At 47.4% G+C, this 21961-nt stretch overlaps 1 protein-coding gene across 9 annotated transcripts in view; it reads left to right on the top strand.

Annotated features, from left to right (window-relative positions):
• The window catches only part of ABCA9 (ATP binding cassette subfamily A member 9), a 62871-nt gene that overhangs the window by 36964 nt on the left and 3946 nt on the right, over window positions 1-21961 (top strand). For 4 of the 9 annotated variants that reach the window (XM_070388981.1, XM_005899319.3, XM_070388980.1 and 1 more), the window contains 16 exons: window positions 536-709; window positions 1220-1333; window positions 1487-1606; window positions 4254-4322; window positions 5004-5095; window positions 6211-6331; window positions 7003-7120; window positions 7786-7877; window positions 11592-11752; window positions 12746-12821; window positions 12894-12988; window positions 14031-14150; window positions 14313-14453; window positions 15097-15176; window positions 17420-17475; window positions 17813-17995. In XM_070388981.1, coding sequence (XP_070245082.1) covers window positions 536-709; window positions 1220-1333; window positions 1487-1606; window positions 4254-4322; window positions 5004-5095; window positions 6211-6331; window positions 7003-7120; window positions 7786-7877; window positions 11592-11752; window positions 12746-12821; window positions 12894-12988; window positions 14031-14150; window positions 14313-14453; window positions 15097-15176; window positions 17420-17475; window positions 17813-17908 — 1725 coding nt within the window. In that variant the 3' untranslated portion in view covers window positions 17909-17995. Of the gene's footprint in view, window positions 1-535; window positions 710-1219; window positions 1334-1486; window positions 1607-4253; window positions 4323-5003; window positions 5096-6210; window positions 6332-7002; window positions 7121-7785; window positions 7878-11591; window positions 11753-12745; window positions 12822-12893; window positions 12989-14030; window positions 14151-14312; window positions 14454-14927; window positions 15177-17419; window positions 17476-17812; window positions 17996-21961 lie in introns of those variants that run through there. The other 5 variants (XR_011467855.1, XM_070388982.1, XM_070388978.1 and 2 more) reach the window with 5 other exon arrangements.

Below are 21961 nucleotides of genomic sequence, written 5' to 3'. Positions count from 1 at the left end.
CTCCACGTCCTTAGCGTCCTCTGCTGGGGTTCCCTCTGCACCACTGAGCCTTGTGAAAGTTCAGCAGGTGCTGCTGGTGGACTCAAATTAATTTTCACTTACCCTGCTCTTAAACTCTCCTTCTCTTGAGCAATTTCTCCCAAAAGAAGCAAAGCAAGATGCCAATTATAAGTGTGCTGTTTACATTCGGTGTAAAGCTTAAGAATTTTCCAGGAAATTGTGCACCTCCTTCTCTTGAAACTCTGTGCATCTTGCAAGGCAAGTGTCAGAGGCATCAGTAGCTTTGACAAGAAAAGAATAAGAATCTTCTCACCACGGCAATGCTGTGTAGATCCCTTCTTCCTGGAGACAAGGTGGCATACAGCATTATCAATGCCCCTGAAATAGGAACAGGGCAAGTCACAGTGTCACTTGCTAAATTAGCATAATATATAAGAGAGACAAAGGGGAAATGAATGCTTTTGTGCTGCATATTTGCAATTTCTCCAGCCTAAACTATTCAAAACTTTTGACGATTCTTTTGCTTCTTTATCAGAAAAAAGTTCACTCCCAGCTGCGGATCTCAGGCCTCTACCCTTCCGCTTACTGGTTTGGGCAGGCGCTGGTGGACGTTCCCCTGTACTTCTTGATCCTCCTTCTAATGCAAATAATGGATTATGTTTTTAACCCAGACGAGTTTGTGTTTATCATTCAAAGCCTGGCAGTTCAGGTAAGTGGCAAAAGTTATCAAATGGCTTTCCTAGACTACTTTTAATAAATGCAGTTGCATTATCCATCTTCAACCAAAGAACCTCCCATTATGTTTGTTACAGCTTAGATCTGGAAAGCTGAGTTTAACTTGTTGTTCAGTCCCTAAGTCGTGTCCAGCTCTTTGCAACCCCATGGACTGCAGCACGCCAGGCTTCCCTGTCCATCACTATCTCCAGGAGTTTGCTTAGATTCATGTCCATTGAGTCAGTGATACCATCCAACCATCTCATCCTCTGTCGTCCCCTTCTCCTGCCTTCAATCTTTCCCAGCATCAGGGTCTTTTCCAATGAGTCGGCTCTTCGCATCAGGTGGCCCAAGTATTAGAGCTTCAGCAACAGTCCTTCCAGTGAATATTCAGGGTTGATCTCCTTTAGGATTGACTGGTTTGATCTCCTTGCTGTAGGGTTTAAATATAAATATGTACTTAGATAGCATTTACCTTAGGTGACTGTAGTATTTCTATTTTCAGACCCTGTGTATAATTGGCTATGTCTCATCTCTTGTTCTCCTGACGTATGTGATTTCATTCATTTTCCGCCACGGGAGGAAGAACAGTGGCATTTGGTCATTTTTCTTCTTAGTTGTAAGTACGCGTGTGGCGCATGTTACTTTATTTTTAAACTATTTTTAATAGTTCTGAGAATGTATATTTCAATCTTTGTAGTAAGCATGGTGGTAAATTAATATTGCTTTCAGAATGTTATACTTTGCTCAAACTATGCTCTTTTTATTTTAGGTCACCTTCTTCACCATTGTTGCTAATTATCTGAATGAATACGGATTCCTAGGGCTGTTTCTCTGCACCATATTAATACCACCGTTCACACTGATTGGTGTTCAACTCATTTTTTCTGAGGTGAGTAATTTCACGTCTGTTCTGGGCTCATGAAATGTGCTGCCGTTGGAGAAAACCTTGGATATGATACAACGTACGTAGACCCCTCAGCTGGTCAGCATTCAATGCCTGTCTTCAGAAGATCACTTCACTTCCCACAGGCGAGGGTCACACTCTCCTTCAGGAGGAAGCCCCGCCATTCTTTATCAAGATCAGAGGCAAAGGCACAGTGGTGGAATTTTGCAGTTCTCTTGGTCACCCTCACACCTGGGGGCAAAGGGCCTACTGGGAGGTGGCAGAGATGCCCTTTTGCTATTCGTTCCAGACACACGAAGTTTAAGGTTCCTAAGAGACGTGCGGTGGGAAATGGCAAGTGGTCACTTGACATAGGAGCCTGAAACTCAGTGTGTGTGTTCAAAACAAAAGCTGAACCCCTGAGATTCACATGCTTGTGAGTGATGTTTAAAGCCACAGGACTAGCTTGTATAATCTACAGAGTAAGCGTTGTTAGATTGAAAAGAAGATGAAGCATTTGGCTTTGAACTACAGACTTTAAAGATTGGGAAGAGGAGGACTCCACAAACCAGTTTAAGAAGGAGCCTGTGAGGGATGAGGAAAAAAGGAGGAAATTTGTGCACCAGAATCTCATCTCTCAAACCCACCCTGAACACTTAGGGTAAATAAGGATGTGTGTCGGATGGCAACAAAGCATACTTCAAAAAGGATGGAGGGATTCGTCTAATGAGCGGTCTAGAAAGATGATAATTGAGAAGAAACTGCTGGGCTGGACCAGATTAGAGTCCTTGGTGATGTTCACAAGACAGGTTTCAGTGGAAGGGTGGACACAAAGCTTAGAAGGAGCGAGCTTAGTATATAATGCAGAGTGAAGAGCTAGTGAGGTGGTCATAGACACATAGTTCTAGGAGCTTTGCTGAAAAGAGTAGCACTGAGATGGAAGGGTGGATGAGTGAGATTAGATTTAGGTTTAAGAAAGGAGATTCTGTGCTGATGTGAGAGAAATTTTAGATGAAAGAAAGATGGAGTAGCTTGGAAGCCAAGTCCTTGAAGATCTGGGAAAAGATGGCATAGAGAGCGCAAGCTGTGTGGGGTGGGAGGGCTCCTGTCACTAAAGCGGGAGTCTTCCAGACGCAGACGGAGAGGCGGGGCGGTGGTGGGACGGGAAGGGTGGGGCAAGTCGAGAGAGTGGCGTTGACAGTACACACCAGCGCGCGTAGGACAGCGAGCTAGCGGGAAGCTGCACAGGGAGGTCGGCTCAGTGCTCTGTGAGGACCTAGAGGGTGGGCTGGGGAGGGGGGTGGATCAACAGGGAGGGGATGTATGCATATTCGTATACCTGATTCACTCCATTGGCTGGCAGAAACCAACACAACATTGTAAAGAGATGATACTGATCTTTGCCGGGTCCAATTTAAAAAAAAAAAAAAAGCCACAGGAAAAAAACGATCATGACCAGAGCATATGGAAACTGAAATATTCTCCTTTCTTAGGGAGAAAGGGTAAATTATCATCTGAGTGAAGTGAAGGGAGGTCTTGGGACTTTGAAGATAGAAGAAAAGATGTGAAAAATTGTTTCAGAGGGCAGGTCAGCAGAACGGAGACAGTGCCAGAGGACCCCCCCGACCCTACTTTCCAAGTGAAGTCAGCAGAGTTAAGTTTCTGTCATCTTGTCTGCTTCTCTTGTGTAACTCAGGAGACGTGGAGAATTAGGTTTGACCAGGGTTAGGGTTTTGCCAGATGAGTTGAAGCAAAGGGTCAGGGGCAGCGTTTCTGTATAAAGAGAGCTCATGACAACGGACCGTGGCGTCTAAGCTCGGGAATGAGGAAGGGGAGGAGACAAGGAGGGGGTCTGTGGACAGAGGAGTGGTGGGTGGAGCGTCACCAACTCCAAATTATAGAGAAAAGATGCTCAGAATAAAATTGGTGGCAGACAGGGCAAAGACCAGGGAGCCTGAAGTCGATTTTGCATATGATCCAGTCCTTGGATGTTAGCAAGATGACGTCAGGATCCTGGCAGGTCATCCAATATGAAAACAATCATCTTAGATGGTGGATGGCTGTGTTGGTTAGAGATTTACTACATCAGATTAAAGATGCTCAGAAAAGAAGTCTTGGGAAAGACAGCTCGAGAAACAAAACAGATCCTTTGCCCCTCATTCACAAAAGCGCTGGGAGACCTTTTAGATAGTGCTGATGGAAACCACACCTTTGAGTGTGTGCAGGTGAAAGCCCAGGCGAAGGGACGGTCACAGGTGTTCCCCAGAGCAGGGGGAGCGGGTGACAGAGCAGCGCGATGGTTCTATAGCACAGGTGTGGCGAGAAAGGCAGCGGGCAGGGGGTAAGTCCAGGCACGTCTTGCCCTTGGCTTCAGTGGGTCCCACAGCACCACCCAGGTTTCTGCCAGCAGAGCAAATCCTGCTCACTCCTGCACAGACGCATCTGAGCTACAGCCAAACTCAGGTGGGCAGGTAGGTCGCCAAGTGACCTTGGAAGCAAGGAAGGTGCACAGTTAGGAACTGACTCTTACCCGATGTAGAAGATAACTCACGTAGAATGCAGGCGAGTCGTTTAATGGGCATCATTTTTTGTGGGAAGAGATTCACACACAGATCAAGGTGCATCTAAACACCCCTTTCTCCTCGTTTCACAGATTTCTCCCGACTCTGTGGATTACTTGGGGGCTTCAGAACAACAGGTTGCATTTCTGACATTGCTAATCGTAAGAAGATGCTTTCATTAAATGTTCTTGCCTGAGGGGACAGCTTTGTATGCTCTGTGTTAAATGAACAGTTTTAATTCCTGACTTCCGGCATCTGGCCACTAGTTAATACTCATCGTCTGACACTGAGTGGGAAGCCCGAACTCTCAGTGCTGTGGGTAGTGCTAGTATCAACTCATTATTTTCTTTTCTTACAATAATTTTATTTATTTACTTAAAAATAAACAGAGAAGCCTGCATGGGCTCTCTCTTGTTGCAGAGCTGGGGCCGCGCTCTAGCTGTGCCGTGTGGGCTCCTCACTGCCCCGGCTTCTCTCGTGGTGGAGCACGGGCTCTGAGCTCTCAGAACTGAGTGAGCTGTGGTTCCCGGGCTCAGCTTCCCTGTGGCATGTGGGATCTTCCCAAATCAGGGATCGAACCCATGTCCCCTGCGCTGGCCGGCAGAGTCTTCCCCACTGAGTCACCAGGGAAGCCCAGCTTACTATTTCTGTCATGATTTCTCTTAAGTACAGTAACACAGACTAGGAGAGCTTCATAAAATATTAACGATATTATCTTTCAATCTTGTGAAAATGTTACCAAATCCTTAAAAACCTTGTACATGGTCAAGCTCCTTAAATCAGTTCCAATATGGGAGTTGCTCTTGTACTGATGCTCATGGTGATTGTCTTTCTCTCCCCAGCCTTACCTTCATTTCTTCATTTTCCTCTTTATCTTACGATGTCTGGAAATGAAATTTAGGAAGAAACCAATGAGAAGGGATCCTGTGTTCAGGTTAAGAAAATTCAAATACTATTTCACGTCTTATTTTAATACTCATTGTTTAAAGACATTTTAATATGTCTAATTAATTGCATAGAAAGTGTTGTGTAGAATTGTTCTAAAGGGACTGTGTAGAGTTGTTGTTCAGCCACTCAGTCGTGTCCGACCTTTGTGACCCCATGGACTGCAGCAGGCCAGGCTTCCCTGTCCATCACCAACGCCTGGGCACATCTATGCAAGCAGTTGGATAAGTCTAGGCATCCAGGAAGGAGGAGTAGCTGAGCGAAAGGATGAGAGTTGGAAAAACACCTCCTTCTGCAGATTTGAGAAGGCCGCTGGAACGAACTTGGAGGCCTGTATTGCAGGACCATGAAAACCGGAAGCTCGGTACTGGAGGGTCTTGGGTGGAGAAGCTTAGGGAGGGTTTTGAAAGTTACACGGTGCAAGATGAAGACAGATGTGCTTTGAAAACCTTGCCTTACTCAGAAGAGGAATCAAGCTCAAGTCCAGCTTAAGCGAGCAGAGCAGGAGAGCGGCAGGGAGACAGCTCTGTTTTAGGGCATCGGCTGCCAGTGGAAGTTTGGGAGCAGCTGTAACCAGAGGTGTGGGACGATGGAGGAGAGGATTCGGTTGGTAGCAGTCGGAAAAGGGTAATTCTGACACACATTCCCAAGAAGCGATGGTGCTCAGTTAGTGGTGAGTCCGAGTCCTGCGTTCTGAAGGTCATGCCTCCGATGATAAGCATTTTGGTCTGGTGTTGCCACGAAGCCTCAGAATTCTGAAGTGTCTGTGCTAAAATTACAGTTCCTAGGTTCCTTTCACGGGCAGCCCTGCCTCCAAATCCTTTTCCAGAGACGTCACGACGGATAAGGAGCGTTATGCTCAGGCAAAAAGCCAGGCTGAAGCGAAAGTAGCATCACTGATGGGAGCAAGGCTGTTTGAAAGGAGAACAGTGTCGACTGGAAACTTAGAGAGTCTGCTGTGGATTCTCTACCATCTGAGCCACAAAGGGAGCCCCACAGCTACTCAATCTGTCCAAATAATTGATCGCAGTACATACAAAATTCACCATTTGGGGGCACGTTTCCCACTGGAAACCTCTTAGATTTGCACTGTTTTGCTTTTAGAATTTCGCCAAGGAGCAGTGCTATTTTTGCAAACCCAGAGAAACCCGAAGGGGAGGATGAAGACGTCCAGACGGAAAGAAGGCGAACAGCAGACGCCGTGGCCGCCCCGGACGCGGAGGAGGTAGAGCCGTGAAATCACACATAGGGCACTTGACTCTGTCCGGGCAGGGGGGCCAGTGCGCAGTCTGTCTTTTCCGAAAACATGTGAGGTTCTTTAGTCCTTACACATGGAGCCCATCGTTTGACTTCTGTGAGTATGCAGTGCCCACAAAGATGGGAAAACCGAGGAAACACACACACACTGACTTCTTCATGCCTTTTTCAGAGTCGTAGTTTTGGCAAATAAAGCTAATCATCACAAAACCAAAGCGAGACATTGAAAGTTTTCTAAACTGAGTACAGTTCACTGCAGTTCAGGGCAGAGAGTTCCTCTGAGGTGTGTATGTCTTTGTGTGGCCGGATGCGTCTGTTTGTGTGTCTATGTGTGTGTTTGTGTGCCTGTGGGTGTGTGTACATGAACACACCTCTTCACAGACCTACTGGTTGGGTGGATGTCTCTATTCCAGTTTTCGGAGGAACAGCAAGCAGGAATCGTGTGCTGCAGTACAGATGTCTTTTCCCTGAAGGGATGTACAAGACTGGGGCAGTTTGCTGGAAAATGGCAGTTTCTAGGGGGGAGGGCTGGTCTGACTCATGGCATCTAGCAGGAGAGATCTGGACCCGGGGAGGAGGGGACACGCGCTCGTTTCACGGTGAGAATGAAGCTGCATCGGACTTTCCTTGCCTTTCCAGAAACCTGCCATTGTGGCCAGCTGTCTACGGAAGGAATATGCAGGCAGAAAGAAAAACTGTTTTGCCAAGAGGAAGAAAAAAGTAGCCACAAGAAACGTCTCTTTCTGCGTGAAAAAAGGTGGGAACCAGTCGTTCTGCTGGCAAAGCCGTCTTGACCCGTGACTGTGAGGTCTCCTGAAGGGCCTGGGAGGGTCTGAATCCGGGACTGTCTGCAGATGAACCCGGAGGGCAGCCAGCCCTCCTCCACAGGCTACGGCCGAGCCAGCCTGTGGAAAATCTCAGCTATAATTACAATGGTGTTTCCTTGCATAGGAAGACAGTTCTGTTCCATTCAGACAGACACACAGAAAAAAGCAACGATGAGAACAATGACCAAAAAGGAGGCGGTCCTTCTGTTAAGAAGGCTGGGCTTATTTTTTAAGTAATATAATTAATTTCACAACAGGGATTCGTTCCCAGGAAGGAACCCCCTGGGGTACCGCAGTGCATCCATCCTCACAAATAGCATGTTCTGCAGCGTGTTGGTTAAATGCAAAATGCGCTTCAGATTCCAGCTCAACCTCAGATTGGCTGCATGACCCTGGTCATTTTATTCTCAATTCTCTTTGCATCTCCATTTCCTTGCCTGCAAAATGAAGCTAGTGACAGCACTCAGGTGTGTGTGCGAAGAATAAGTGAAATAATGACTATGGTTTGACACATGGTGAGCCATGAAAGAGCATTTGTATTACTTTTATTGTAACAATTTGCAGGGATAATTCTGAGTGTACCTGTTTCTTTCAGGGGAAGTCATAGGGCTCTTGGGACACAACGGAGCCGGTAAAAGCACAACCATCAAGATGATAACTGGAGACACGAGACCGACCGCAGGGCAGGTGAGTAAACACGCAGAAATACGCTCGTCAGTGCTGCCAGAAGAAGCGTTCCCAGTGACTGCAGATGCCAATCTCAAAAATACATATCTGGTCCTTTCTTATTAATCATTCTTATTTATGCATTGAATGAAGAGGGTTAATGAAAAATGTCTCCCCTTAATTCCAAAAATAGTTAGGCACCGAAGCCTGTGTGTTATCTATTCTATGCCTTCTACTGAGTGAAAAATAGACACACTCACAGGAAACATTTGGGAAAGTAAAGCTAAACATTAGCTTTGTTCACGGTCAAAAGTCTTTCTTTTTTTCTTTTTTAAACTTATGTATCCTGAGAATTTGCTGAATCAGACTGCCAAGATCCAGGATTTATTCAGAAAATAGAACTCTTAGATTAGTGAAAAATTGTCCATGTTCCAAAGCAAAAAACCACAATAGTATATGAATACAGTGGGGTGCTATGCCTGGGCCAAGTTGTGTAAAGTAATGGACAGAGGATTGAAGGATTGCAACTTTGTCTTTTTTGTTGTTCTTTTTTTAATAATATTTATTTATTTATCTGCAATGGCTCTTAGTTGCAGCATCAAACAGGGATTCGGGGATTGAACCTGAAGTTATAGGGTGCAATCCCAGGTTCAGGGATTGAACCTGGGCCCCCCACGTTAGGGGCAGAGTCTCAGCCCCCAGGCCACCAAGGAAGACCCACAGTATCACACGTCTGGAGGGCAGACGCTGTTGACACTGGTCAGAAGGCGAAGGCCAGAGAGCATGCTCACCACGAGAAGCTGATGGTGCCCTTGGTCTCCCTTCCCCTCTCACTCCTCGGCAGCCAGGGTGGTCCTTAGAAAAATGCGGAAGTGCTCGTGCCATCACCCTGCTTATAACCCCGCAGCCGGAGTGCGTGCAGAACCTTCACCGGGGCCGAGAAAGGCCCTGGAGGGTCTGGGCTCTGTTGATGACCTTGGCTCCCACTAGCCTTTGGTGGTCTTCCCACTGTGAGACCCTGGGGTGGACTCTCCCGGGGCTGGAGCGCTCTGCCCTCGGCTCTTAGAGTGTCTGCTCATCTCCTTCTCATCACTTTAAAATCCACATCCCCAGAGGCCTTTCCCTGTGACACTCGGGGCTAACACCTTTATTGCCCTGAAAGCGGTCAGCAGGCGCTGCGATTCACTCACATGCGTGCTTGCTGATGTGTTTCCTGTTTCTCTCTCTAGAGTGAAAGTTCTAGGAGGCCAGGTTAGTGAGGGCTCTCCTCCTCAGTCCCGGGCAGAGACGACACAGCCCTGACGTCTCCGGCCTGCCTTCCCAGGGCAGGCCCCAGTTCCCACTCCCAGCTCCACCTCGAACGGCCTCCTGCACGATCCCAACAAACGAGGCTTGTTTGTTTCCTCATGTGTGAAACAGGACTATCCAGCTAACGCCCCAGTCAGGTCGGGTTTTTCTGAGGCCAAAATAATTTAAAACACAGAAAATGTAAGCACTGGTACACATACCTGTTGTTATTATTATATGGCACGGTATCCGGCCCATAAAAATAATAAATGCATGTATTTATTGATTCCTGTGTTCCAGACTAGTGCTGAGAAGTTTCCATTTACCTTAGTTCAGGATTTCTCAGGTTTGGCCCTGGGGACATGTTGGGGTTTGAGGGGCCAGGATGCTTGTTTTTGTTGTTTATCTTCTCTTTTTTTAAACTTAAAAAATATCTTTTTATTTCACATTGCCAATTAACGATGTTGTGATAGTTTCAGGTGAACAGCAAAGGGACTCAGCCATGCATACACATGTATCCCTTCTCCCCCAGATTCCCTCCCATCCAGGCTGCCACGTAACACTGAAGAGTCCCCTGTGCTGTACAGCACGTCCTTGTCGGTTATCCACTCTAAGCATAGCCACGTGTGTGTGTCCATCCCAAACTCCCTAACTATCCCTTCCCCCAGCCCATCCCCCTGGCGACCGTAAGTTTTTTTCTGCATCTGTGCGTCTGTTTCTATTTATCAGTTCAGTGCAGTCACTCAGTTGTGTCCGACTCTTTGTGACCCCATGGACTGCAGCACGCCAGGCTTCCCTGTCCATCACCAACTCCCCAAGTTTACTCAGACTCATTTCCATCGGGTCGGTGATGCCATCCAACCATCTCATCCTCTGTCGTCCCCTTCTCCCACCTTCAGTCTTTCTTAGCATCAGGGTCTTTTCCAATGAGTAAGTTCTTTGCATCCGGTGGCCAAGTTATTGCAGTTTCAGCTTCAGCATCAGTCCTTCTAATGAATATTCAGGACTGATTTCCTTTAGGATGGACTGGTTGGATCTCCTTGCAGTCCAACAGTCCAAAGGACTCTCAAGAGTCTTCTCCAACACCAAGCATCAATTCTTCAGCGCTCAGCTTTCTTCACAGTCCAACTCTCACAGCCATACATGACCACTGGAAAAACCATAGGCTTGACTAGATGGACCTTTGTTGGCAAAGTAATGTCTCTACTTTTTAATATGCTGTCTAGGTTGGTCACAGGTTTTCTTCCAAGGAGCAAGTGTCTTTTAATTTCATGGCTGCAGTCACCATCTGCAGTGATTTTGGAGCTTAAAAAAATAGTCTCTCACTGTTTCCATTGTTTCCCCATCTATTTGCCATGAAGTGATGGGACTGGATGCCATGATCTTAGTTTTCTGAATGTTGAGCTTTAAACCAATTTTTTCATTCTCCTCTTTCACTTTCATCAAGAGGCTCTTTAGTTCTTCGCTTTCTGCCATAATGGTGGTGTCATCTGCGTATCTGAGGTTTCTGTTTTTAAATTAGTTCATTTGTATCATTTCTTTTTAGCTTCTACACATAATGTCATACGATATTCCTCCTTGTCTGTCTTACTTCACTCAGTATGACAATCTCTAGGTCCATCCATGCTTTTAAGCCTTTATTCCATTTTGGCACAGTGGTTGGTCAACAGTCTGACACCAGTGTCATTTTGGACCAGATCATTCTTATTATGAAGGGCTGTCCCGTGCATTGTGGGATATTTAGCAGCATCCTTGGCCTCAACCCCCTAGATTCTCCATCAGGACAACACAAGTGTCTCCGTACGGGCCACGTGTCCCCTGGCAGGAGGGCTGGAAAAGACTAGCTTATTTAATCTTCACAATATACTTGTGAAATACCCCGTAATTGTAACAGTTTTAACTTTGGAAAAACAGAGTCTTCAATAAATACCTGCTCCTATGGATGTTTGGATCAGTAAATGAAGTCAAGCATTGGACAGCCAGGCTTACCAGGTGGCTCAGTGGTAAAGAATCTGCCGGCCAATGCAGGAGACAGACTCGGTTGGATCCCTGGATCGGGAAGATCCCCTGGGGGAGGATATGGCAACTCACTCCAGTATTCTCGCCTGGGAAATTCCATGGACAGAGGAGCCTGGAGGGCTAGAGTCCGTGGGGTCACAAAGAGTCAGACACGATTAGTGACTAAACAACAATTGGACAACCAAATAAGCGACCTTGAATTCTTTCATGGACTTGGTAACGAAGTCCAAACTGTGATAGAGAACCTGTCCTGCAACAGTGTGGAGGGTCTGCCTTTTTGTTTTCAACCATCATTTCCCCAGAGCCAGCGATCACCCGCTCACTTCTGGACTCTTGGCCCTGTGTGAGCAGGAGGACACCACTGAAATAACGCTCAGTGCCTACACACATGGTTTTGGAGGGAATGTGAGAATGACCTTGTCTCTACAGGTGCTGCTCGCAGGGGGCAGCGGAGGGGTGCCCTCGGGGTTCCTGGGGTACTGCCCCCAGGAGAGCGCGCTGTGGCCCGGCCTGACGGTGAGGGAGCACCTCGAGGTGTCGGCCGCTGTGAAAGGGCTGCAGAGGGCGGATGCCGCAGCTGCTATCACCAGGTGCGTAGCAGGGCATCACCTGCTCCCCACCTGGGCTGAGACACCTTCACACAGGATGAGGCGGGCTGATAGCTCCATACTTGTTGATCGTCTAGACCCCAGTTCAGTGTTTTTGCTCTCTTTAAGCCTGGAGAGAAAAAGGCCACGCGTTATTATTTCTTAACTGATGTATAGTTGACTTACAATACGGTGTTAGTTTCAGGTATACAACAAAGTGACTCAGCCATATTTTTTTTCAGATTCTTTTCCATCATGGGCTATTACAAGATACTGAATACAGTCCCCTGTGTTATACAGCGAATCCTTGTTGCATAGCTATTTTACGTATAGTAGTTTGTACCTGTTAAACCCAAAGTCCTGATTTATCCCGCCCCTCACCCCTTTCCCCTTTGGTAACCGTAAGTTTGTTTCTCTAGCTCTGTGAGCCTATTTCTGTTTTGTATATGGAATCATTTGTATTATATTTTTAGATTCTACATATAAGCGACATTATATACTATTTGCCTTTGTCTGACTTACTTCACACTAATTTCTCTCGACCTATGTGCATTGCTGAAAGTGACAATATTTCATTCTTTCTTACGGCTGAGTAATCTCCCATTGCTGTGTGCACCACACCTTCCTAACCCAGTTGAGCACTGATGGGCATTTGCGCTGTTTCCATGTCCTGGCTACTGTGAATAGAGCCGCATGTATGGTTTCAGATTGAGAGTTTTTGTCTTTTTTGGATGTCTGCCCTAGTGTGGGATTGCAGGATCTTTGCACGATCATATAGGATCATATACTCACTGTTCTCAGTACAGAAAGAAAGCACTGCAGATATGAGTCTGGCTGCCAAGAAGGGTTCATAAAACCCCCTAGGTGGTTTCACTTTTAGGATCACTCTGAGCCTCATTTAAACTCTCTGCATCTGTTCTGACTTGCTGGTTCTCCCCCACGCATCCCCCGCCCTGAGCAGGGTGCTGCGGGTTTGACTCCCCCTGCTTCCCACAGGCTGGCGGATGCGCTGAAGCTGCAGGACCAGATGGCGCTCCCCGCCAAGGCCTTACCCGAGGGGGCCAAGAGAAAGGTAGGGAGGGCCCCCCGCCCCCTGCCCTGCGCGCCCCAAGGCCGGCGCCGACGCGGCTCCTCTCTGTTGCAGCTGAGCTTCGCGCTGAGCGTCCTGGGGAGCCCGGGCCTGCTGCTCCTGGACGAGCCAAGCACAGGGATGGACCCCGAGGGGCAGCTGCAGATGTGGTGAGGGGCGTCGGGGCACCCCTGAGCGAGTGTGTCACCTGTAACAGCTGACCCTCAAAAACACTGCTGGTTATGTTAGACCCAGTGGTGAGAGTGGAGATTTTTCCTGTGCTGACAGATGTCCTTCCCCTTGGACTCACTTGTATGAATGCACCTAAGCAACCGCTTTGCAGTTGTCATTTGGAAGTCTGAAATTTCCCACTAAAAATGTCCTTGACGCAATAAAAAAAGAAAAAAAAATTAAACCGTTGTTTATAAAGGGAAAGATGTCCACATTACCAGAAAAAAACAGTATGAAGAAAAAAATCCTGATGTCATATCACATCCAGTTTTTATTAAGGAGAAAAAGGTAATTGTAACTCAATCCTCACTCTAAAAATTTCATTTTCATCTTAGCTCTTCCAGGGAAGTATTCAAGACTCACTTTTATATTTAATCAGATCAATCTATTATTAAGTTTAAATCTTTTGCAACATCACCCGATACATAATTCTTATGGAGGGAAGAATAAATTCATGTATTCTCTTTTTTGACATGCAAATTATTCATTTTATCTTATTTACAAAATCTTTTATTGAAGTATAATTGATGTATAATATGATATTAGTTTCAGTTGTACAATATAATGATTCAAAAATTTGTTATAGATTATACTCAATATATTCTCCAATCACTTGAAGAATTTTCTAAAATCTGTCATTCTGGGCTTTGGGGCATATGTCATTATCATCATGCTTTTACATAAGGTCTCCTCTTTCCTCCTACTGCCTTCTCATAAATATTATTGAAGTGCAGCGTCCCTGTAGACAAGCTTGTACCCACTATCATTCCCTGCATTCAGCCGAAGCCCTGCTCCGAGTGAGACACCCTGTTTGCTTGGTTCTTTCCATGCCCGTTGTCCCTGCGAACCTCCTGTCTTTGAGGAGTGAATCTGAATTCGCTCTTTGTTTCATCAGTGCCCGTGGAAACGCCGTTATGTTATTTTCACACCGTCTGGAGCATCCCCACTGGTTGATGTTTATTTTCCTTGGCCTCACTTCAGGCAGCTGATCCGGGCCTCCGTTAGAAACACGGCGAGGGGCGCCCTGCTGACCACCCACTCCATGGCCGAGGCGGAGGCCGTGTGCGACCGCGTGGCCGTCATGGTGTCCGGGAGCCTGAGGTGGGTGGGTCCCCGGGCGCGCTCTGAGTGAGGGCATCTCCCCGACACGGTGGTCTCTGCGTGGAGCTGGGCTGGCCGGCTGCCCTGGTCCCAGGGCCCCGCGTCCCCAGCAGTGGGTTTCCCCTCGCTTCCCCTGCCGGCTGACCCTCCTCTCACCTCCAGGTGTATCGGCTCCATCCAGCATCTGAAGAGCAAGTTCGGCAGAGACTACCTGCTGGAGATGAAGCTGAAGAGCCTGGCCCGGCTGGAGGCTCTGCACGCCGAGGTCCTGAGGATCTTCCCCCAGGCTGCTCGGCAAGAGAGGTCAATGCGGGCTCATTCTGATTCGTCCTGGTCTTTGTTCTGTTTTTCTGTGATGGCGAGATATAAAAGCTTCATCTTCTCATTCTTTAAAAAAAAAAAAAACTATATGGGAATCATGAGGACTTCAGTGAGTAGTTCAGTTCAGTTCAGTCGCTCAGTCGTGTCCAACTCTTTGCGACCCCATGAATCACAGCACGCCAGGCTTCCCTGTCCATCACCAACTCCTGGAGTTCACTCAGACTCACGTCCATCGAGTCAGTGATGCCATCCAGCCATCTCATCCTCTGTCGTCCCCTTCTCCTCCTGCCCCCAATCCCTCCCAGCATCAGAGTCTTTTCCAATGAGTCAACTCTTGAGACATCCAATTCCAAGGGATAGCACAGGAGGGAAATAAGAGAACCAAGTCCTGGTTTGGAAGCTGATTCTTGTAAGGGAATTAATATTCTTCCTTTTTCTTTTCTTTTAACTTTCAAGGGCCTGTTTATTTATTTTATATATTGGATTGCAGTTGAGTTCACAATGTTGCGGTAGCTCCAGGCACACAGCCAAGCCCTGGACGAGCCTGCTGCCCCTTCCCAGACATGGCACCCGTTCGCGGCCGTGCCTCCAGGTCCTGAACTCAGCTATCTCTCCTCGCCCCCAGGTTCGCCTCCCTGGTGGTCTACAAGTTGCCTGTTGAGGATGTACACCCTTTATCACATGCCTTCTTCAGTTTAGAGACAGGTGAGAGTGCCTGCTGCGAGTGAGCCTCTGGAAACCGATCACATTCAAGTCTTGCATAAAACCAGCATAAGAAGTATCAATACATGGGCCTAAAATGTGACATTATACTATATTATATGATAAGGGCTTCCCTTGTGGCTCAGCTGGTAAAGAATTTGCCTGCAATGCGGGAGGCCAGGTTCAATCTCTGGGTCTGGAAGATCCCCTGAAGAAGGGAAAGGCTCCCCACTCCAGTATTCTGGCCTGGAGAATTCCAGGGACTATACAGTCCATGGGGTCGCAAAGAGTCGGACACGACTGAGCGACTTTCACTTCACATACTATAAGTAAATAGTAAGGTTTTAATCCAGAGGTTCTCAGCCAGTGATGTGGCAACTTCTGGGGATACAGGCAGACCTCGGAGGTATTGTGGGTTGGGTTCCAGACATCACTATATATTGAATGCTGCAATGAAGGAAGTCTCATGAGTGTTTTGGTTTCCCAGGGCATATAAAAGTGATGTTTAGGGGACTTCCCTGGCAGTCTAGTGTTTAAGACCTCACCTTCCAATGCAAGGGGTGCAAGTTCGATCCTTGGTCAGGGAAGCTAAGATCCAGCATGCCTCGAGGCTAAAAAGTCAAAACATAAAACAGAAACAATATTGTAACAAATTCAATAAAGACTTTAAAAATGGTCCACTTCCAAAAAAAAAAAAAGGCTGTTTACACTGTGCCATAGTTCATTAAGTGTGTGATAACATTGTTTCTAAAAACTGTAATTAGTCGCCATAATTTAGAATATGTTATTGCTAAAAAATGAGAGCCTCCATCTGAGTCTTAAACGAGTGGTAATCTTTGTTTTATAATAATATGGAAGATCACGGATCAGCATGAAAAATAGAATCAGAATGGAACATTTGAAATATCTTGAGAATTAGCAACATGTGACACAGAAAGACAAACTGAGGAAATGCCGCTGGGAACGCAGCACCACGGTCGCGACAGGCGCGGGGCGGCCGCACACCCGTGGTTTGTGAAAACGCAGCACTATAAAATGGGGCTCCCTGCGTTTTTGGCTTTCACAGCTGGTGGTGTGGTTGGGGGTATAGTTGGCGTCTAGTAGGTCTTCTAGGGGCTTCCCAGGCAGCTCATTGGCAAAGAACCCGCCTGCCAATGCAGGAGATGCAGGTTTGATCCCTGGGTCGGGAAGAACCCCTGGAGAAGGAAATGGCAACCCACTGCAGTATCCTTGCCTGGGAAATCCCACAGATGGGGGAGACTGTCTGGCTACCGTCCACGGGGGTCACAAGAGTCAGACACGACTGAGTAAGTAAACACCAACAACAAGGTCTTCTAGAGGCCGGGGCCATGTTGGTCTAGTAACTAACTGTTGTCTAGTAACTAACTGTCCACGAGAAATCGCGACTCTCCAGGGTCTTCTTTCCACTCGTGGTTCTTCTCTCCACGTGGGTAAAAGGTAGTGAACTCAGAAGTAGGACTGACTCCCCTGGTGGTCCAGTGGTTGACTCCAAGCTTCCAGTGAGGGGTGCACAGGTTGGATTCCTGGTCAGAGGAGATCCCACAAGCAGCCAAAAAAAAAAAAAAAAACCATACATTTAAAAACTAAAAAAGGATAATTCCAGGAACTTTTGTTTATAAAGGGGCTCTTTGGCAAGGTGCCAGGAACAGTGCAGTCACCTGAGGCTGGACTTGACACCACGGTTCCCGTTCTTAGGTCCAAAGGGATGAAGAAAGGAGGTGGTGACTGGAACCTGGGAGTAGAGTCGGGTAGAATCTGCCATCTTGAGGGAAGAAGTGACCTTGAATCAAAGGACATGCCTGGGGTCAGGGAGGACGTGGAGGGATAAAAGCTCCGTCTCCTCTCTCTCTGTCCCTCCTCCTGGGCTTTCCACTGGCGGTACCCCCCAGGAGGAGCCCACCGAGTCGGGCTCTGGAGCAGAGAGCAGAGTGGAGGAGAGTGAGGGCAGATGCAGAGCGGCTGGAGGCAGTGGTCCAGCCTTTAGCGCAACCCGCGTGGGCAGTCCAGAACCTCGCATCCTGTTTTCAGTCTTGTGGCCCTTCTGCCCGAGCTCTAAGATGATGAGAGAGAGGACCACCTGGTGAACATGCATTCCCATATTTAATCCAAGTTTATTACCCACCCTGTGTATTTAAGATCTGCCCCTGTGTGCCCTTGGTACATGACTTGGCAAATTTATAAATGAAAGACATTTGCAGTTCTAATACACGTCCATCCTTCTGCAGTTAAACAGAACTTCGACCTGGAGGAGTACAGCCTCTCCCAGTGCAGCCTGGAGCAGGTGGGTCCATTTTACACATCCCACAGCATCCCAGGTGGCTCAGACGATAAAGCATCCACCTGCAACGTGGGAAACCCGGGTTCAACCCCTGGGTTGGGAAGATCCCCTGGAGGAGGAAATGACAACCCACTCCAGTATCCTTGCCTGGATAATCGCATGGACAGAGGAGCCTGGCAGGCTACAATCCTTGGGGTCCCAGAGAGTCAGACATGACTGAGTGACTAACACTTTACTCTTCACGGAATATAAAGATACCATATGTGCACACACTCTTCACTCACTTGGGGCTACAGGAAACAGTGGTCACCCCATCTCTTTATTTCTTCCTCTGTTGCAGGTTTTCCTGGAACTCTGCAAGGAGCAGGAATGGGACAATTCTGATGAGGAAGTTGATCTCTCCGTGAGGTGGAAGCTCCTGCAGGAAGAGCCTTAAAGCCCAAATCCACTATTTTTAAGACCATATTTTATAGCGTTAATATACCTTGGCTCAGATATGATTTCAAAATGCTTTTGAAACTCACGTCATCACTTTTCTCAATAATATGATGGATAGTGGGACTAAGGAGTAAGGTCAGAGCACTGACGCTCAGCGGACCAGGCAGCCTCCGAAACAGCAACTGAACCCAGTGTTTCACACGGCAGCAGATTTTTAAAAAAATGCACCTGATTAGGGAATTTTTATGTTTCTAAGAATGATACAGAAATTAATTTAAATTAATTTAAACGTCTCTGACCTTTAAAATCTTAACTATTTTCCCTTTTTAAGTAGGCAGGTGGCTAAATGGTAAACATTTCGCCTGCAGGAGACACAGGTTTGATCCCTGGGTCGGGAAGATCCCCTGGAGAAGGACATGGCAACCCACTCCAGTATTCTTGCCTGGGAAATCCCATAGACAGAGGAGTCTGGCGGGCTGCATAGGCTCACAAGAGCTGGACAAAACTAAACAATGATCAGCCCTGGGTGTTCTTTGGAAGGACTGATGCTAAAGCTGAAACTCCAGTACTTTGGCCACCTGACGCGAAGAGTTGACTCATTGGAAAAGACTCTGATGCTGGGAGGGATTGGGGGCAGGAGGAGAAGGGGGCGACAGAGGATGAGATGGCTGGATGGCATCACTGACTCGATGGACGTGAGTCTGAGTGAACTCCGGGAGTTGGTGATGGACAGGGAGGCCTGGCGTGCGGCGATTCATGGGGTCGCAAAGAGTCGGACACGACTGAGCGACTGAACTGGACTGAACTGAAACAATGAGTAAACCAACGACGGTACAAAGTGAGCCCGACGCTGACAGTTTGCCGTAGGGGAGGCGGAGTCTAACGATTTCACGGCAGCACAGGCTTGCTCTTTTCATTTCTTCTTCACCTGTTCTTAATTTACTCATCTCCCTTTCCTGTCACTTCTCAGATTTCAGATTGTACAGTCATGTTTTATCTGTTGTGATGATACAGGAAATGTGAAACCTGTTAAAATGGTCGTACTGAGAATTTGAATGATCAAGTCGAGGAAAGTTTTAAAAAAACACATCTTGCAATTTTGAATCACAACAAACTGTGGAAAATTCTGAAAGAGATGAGAATACCAGACCACCTGACCTGCCTCTTGAGAAATCTGTATGCAGGTCAGGAAGCAATAGTTAGAACTGGACATGGAACAACAGACGGGTTCCAAATAGGAAAAGGGATACGTCAAGGCTGTATATTGTCACCCTGCTTATTTAACTTATATACAGAGTACATCATGAGAAACGCTGGGCTGGAAGAAGCGCAAGCTGGAATCAAGATTGCCGGGAGAAATATCAATAACCTCAGATATGCAGATGACACCACCCTTATGGCATAAAGCAATATTATTTTGGGGGCTCCAAAATCACTGCAGATGGTGACTGCAGCCATGAAATTAAAAAGACACTTACTTGTTGGGAGAAAAGTTAGGACCAGCCTAGATCCCATATTAAAAAGCAGAGACATTACTTTGTCAACAAAGGTCAGTCTAGTCAAGGCTATGGTTTTTCCAGTGGTCATGTATGGATGTGAGAGTTTGACTATAAAGAAACCTGAGCACTGAAGAATTGATGCTTTTGAACTGTGGTGTTGGAGAAGACTCTTGAGAGTTCCTTGGACAGCAAGGAGATCCAACCAGTCCATCCTAAAGGAAATCAGTCCTGAATGTTCATTGGAAGGACCGATGCTGAAGCTGAAACTCCAATATTTTGGCCACCTGATGTGAAGAACTGACTCATTTAAAAAGACCCTGATGTGGGAAAAATTCAAGGTGGAAGGAGAAGGGGACGACAGAGGATGAGATGGCTGGATAGCATCACCAACTCGATGGACGAGAGTCTGAGCAAACTCTGGGAGTTGGTGATGGACGGGGAGGCCTGGCATGCTTTAGGCTATGGGGTTGCAAAGAGTCAGCCACGACTGAGCGACTGAACTGAACTGATAATTTTGAAGCATGTTTTTGTTTTCTGTTTCTTATGATGTGAGGGTCTACTGAACAGTGCTAGAACTTTATAGGTACCACTTTCTTCTGTCTGCATATGCTGTGACCTATCCAAGTGACCATCCTATAAACACTTTGAAATCGATGCAGTTTTCTGGTACATTCTTACTCAGCTGAGTCGTTGTTGCTGCTCTCCTTGCTGCTTCTGCTCGTGTTCTGAACCGTGTTCCCCACAAACTCATAGATCCATTCTCCAGGGTGGCTGTGTTTGGAGGTGGGGCCTGTAAAGAGCTAATTCAAGTTAAGCGAGGTTGTCAGGTGGGGCCCTAATCTGAGGACACTTGTGTTTCTCTAAGAGGGACAACAAAGGTCCTTTATCAACAAAGCTCCGTCTCGTCAAGGCTATGGTTTTTCCTGTGGTCATGTATGGATGTGAGAGTTGGACTGTGAAGAAGGCTGAGCGCCAAAGAATTGATGCTTTTGAACTGTGGTGCTGGAGAAGACTCTTGAGAGTCCTTTGGACTGAAAGGAGATCCAACCAGTCCATCCTAAAGCAGATCAGTCCTGGGTGTTCATTGATAGGACTGATATTGAAGCTGAAACTCCAATACTTTGGCCACCTGATGCGAAGAGCTCATTTGAAAAGACCCTGATGCTGGGAAAGATTGAGGGCAGGAGGAGAAGGGGACGACAGAGGATGAGATGGTTGGATGGCATCACCAACTCAATGGACATGGGTTTGGGTGAACTCCAGTCCGCTTCTGTCTAGACTGCTGCTCAGCTCATCCAGCCGCTGCAGGCAGATTCTCCTCCCAGTGAGGCACTGGCCAACTTGCCTCCTGTCAGCACCGCTCTGCACCTCTCCTCTGAGCTTTGCCTCCAGGAAACGGCACCGACCGGAGCATCGTTCTGCTCATAACCAATGGGAGGAGAGCTCTGGGCGGCAGCCAGCCCGCTCCGGGCCGAAGGACAAGGTTGTGGCAGCCACATGGTTTCTCTTCATGGCCAACGTGACCCACGCAGGAAATGGACCGGTCACTCCAGGTTCGGGACTTCAGGGTCACGTCCGGGGCAGGCTGCTGGCTCTCTGCTCCGAAGCCTTGACTCATGTTTTCAAGTTCCATCCTTGGCATGTTTCCCAGAACACTGAGGCCTGTTCCAGATTCTCTTTACTTGGTAAAATTCTGCTGAGACACACTCTGTCTTCCCGCAGTGAAGAACCTTCGGGAGCAGTCAAGTCCTGCCGATTTCAGGATAGGCTCAACAATATATAATTGTGTGGCATTGGTTGATCAGCTATGCAAAGGTGCAATATTATTATTACACATGAAGCATCAGGGGACTGCTGCAATGAAATGAAGGAACAAATCTACCTAATCACCAAACTGCCCAGACATATTCTCTGTCTCTCTGCCTCTCTGCTCAAGGTTGAATGCGCTAGAGCTGTGACCTGTGGCTTCTCCTCCTGCCCTGTGGATGCCGGTACAGACCTCTGGAAGAACAATGCTGCCCTTTGCAGGCAATTTTAGGTAGAGTCCTTGGAATATTTTCACAGTGAATTCACCTATACACAAGTCCAAGGGTGCTGGTTTTTCAACCTGCTGCTGCTGCTAAGTCGCTTCAGTCGTGTCCGACTCTGTGGGACCCCATAGATGGCAGCCCACCAGGCTCCCCCGTCCCTGGGATTCTCCAGGCAAGAACACTGGAGTGGGTTGCCATTTCCTCCTCCAAGGCATGAAAGTGAAAAGTGAAAGTGAAGTCGCTCAGTCGTGTCCAACTGGTAGCAATCCTATGGACTGCAGCCTACCAGGCTCCTCTGTCCATGGGATTTTCCAGGCAAGAGTACTGGAGTGGGGTGCCATTGCCTTCTCCTTTTAACCTGCTAAAGCCTCTCAAAGCCCAGTCCAGGTGGAGTTCCTGCCCTCCATCTCAAGCACAAGCTCAAGTGTATTACAGCCTCACCATAATATCCTGCACTCACCTAGAGCCAGACATCCTGGAATGTGAAGTCAAGTGGGCCTTAGAAAGCATCACTACGAACAA

Source organism: Bos mutus, chromosome 19 (assembly GCF_027580195.1).
Source record: "Bos mutus isolate GX-2022 chromosome 19, NWIPB_WYAK_1.1, whole genome shotgun sequence".
Classification (NCBI taxonomy): Eukaryota; Metazoa; Chordata; class Mammalia; order Artiodactyla; family Bovidae; genus Bos; species Bos mutus.
This window is presented reverse-complemented; position numbering and strand designations above follow the sequence as displayed.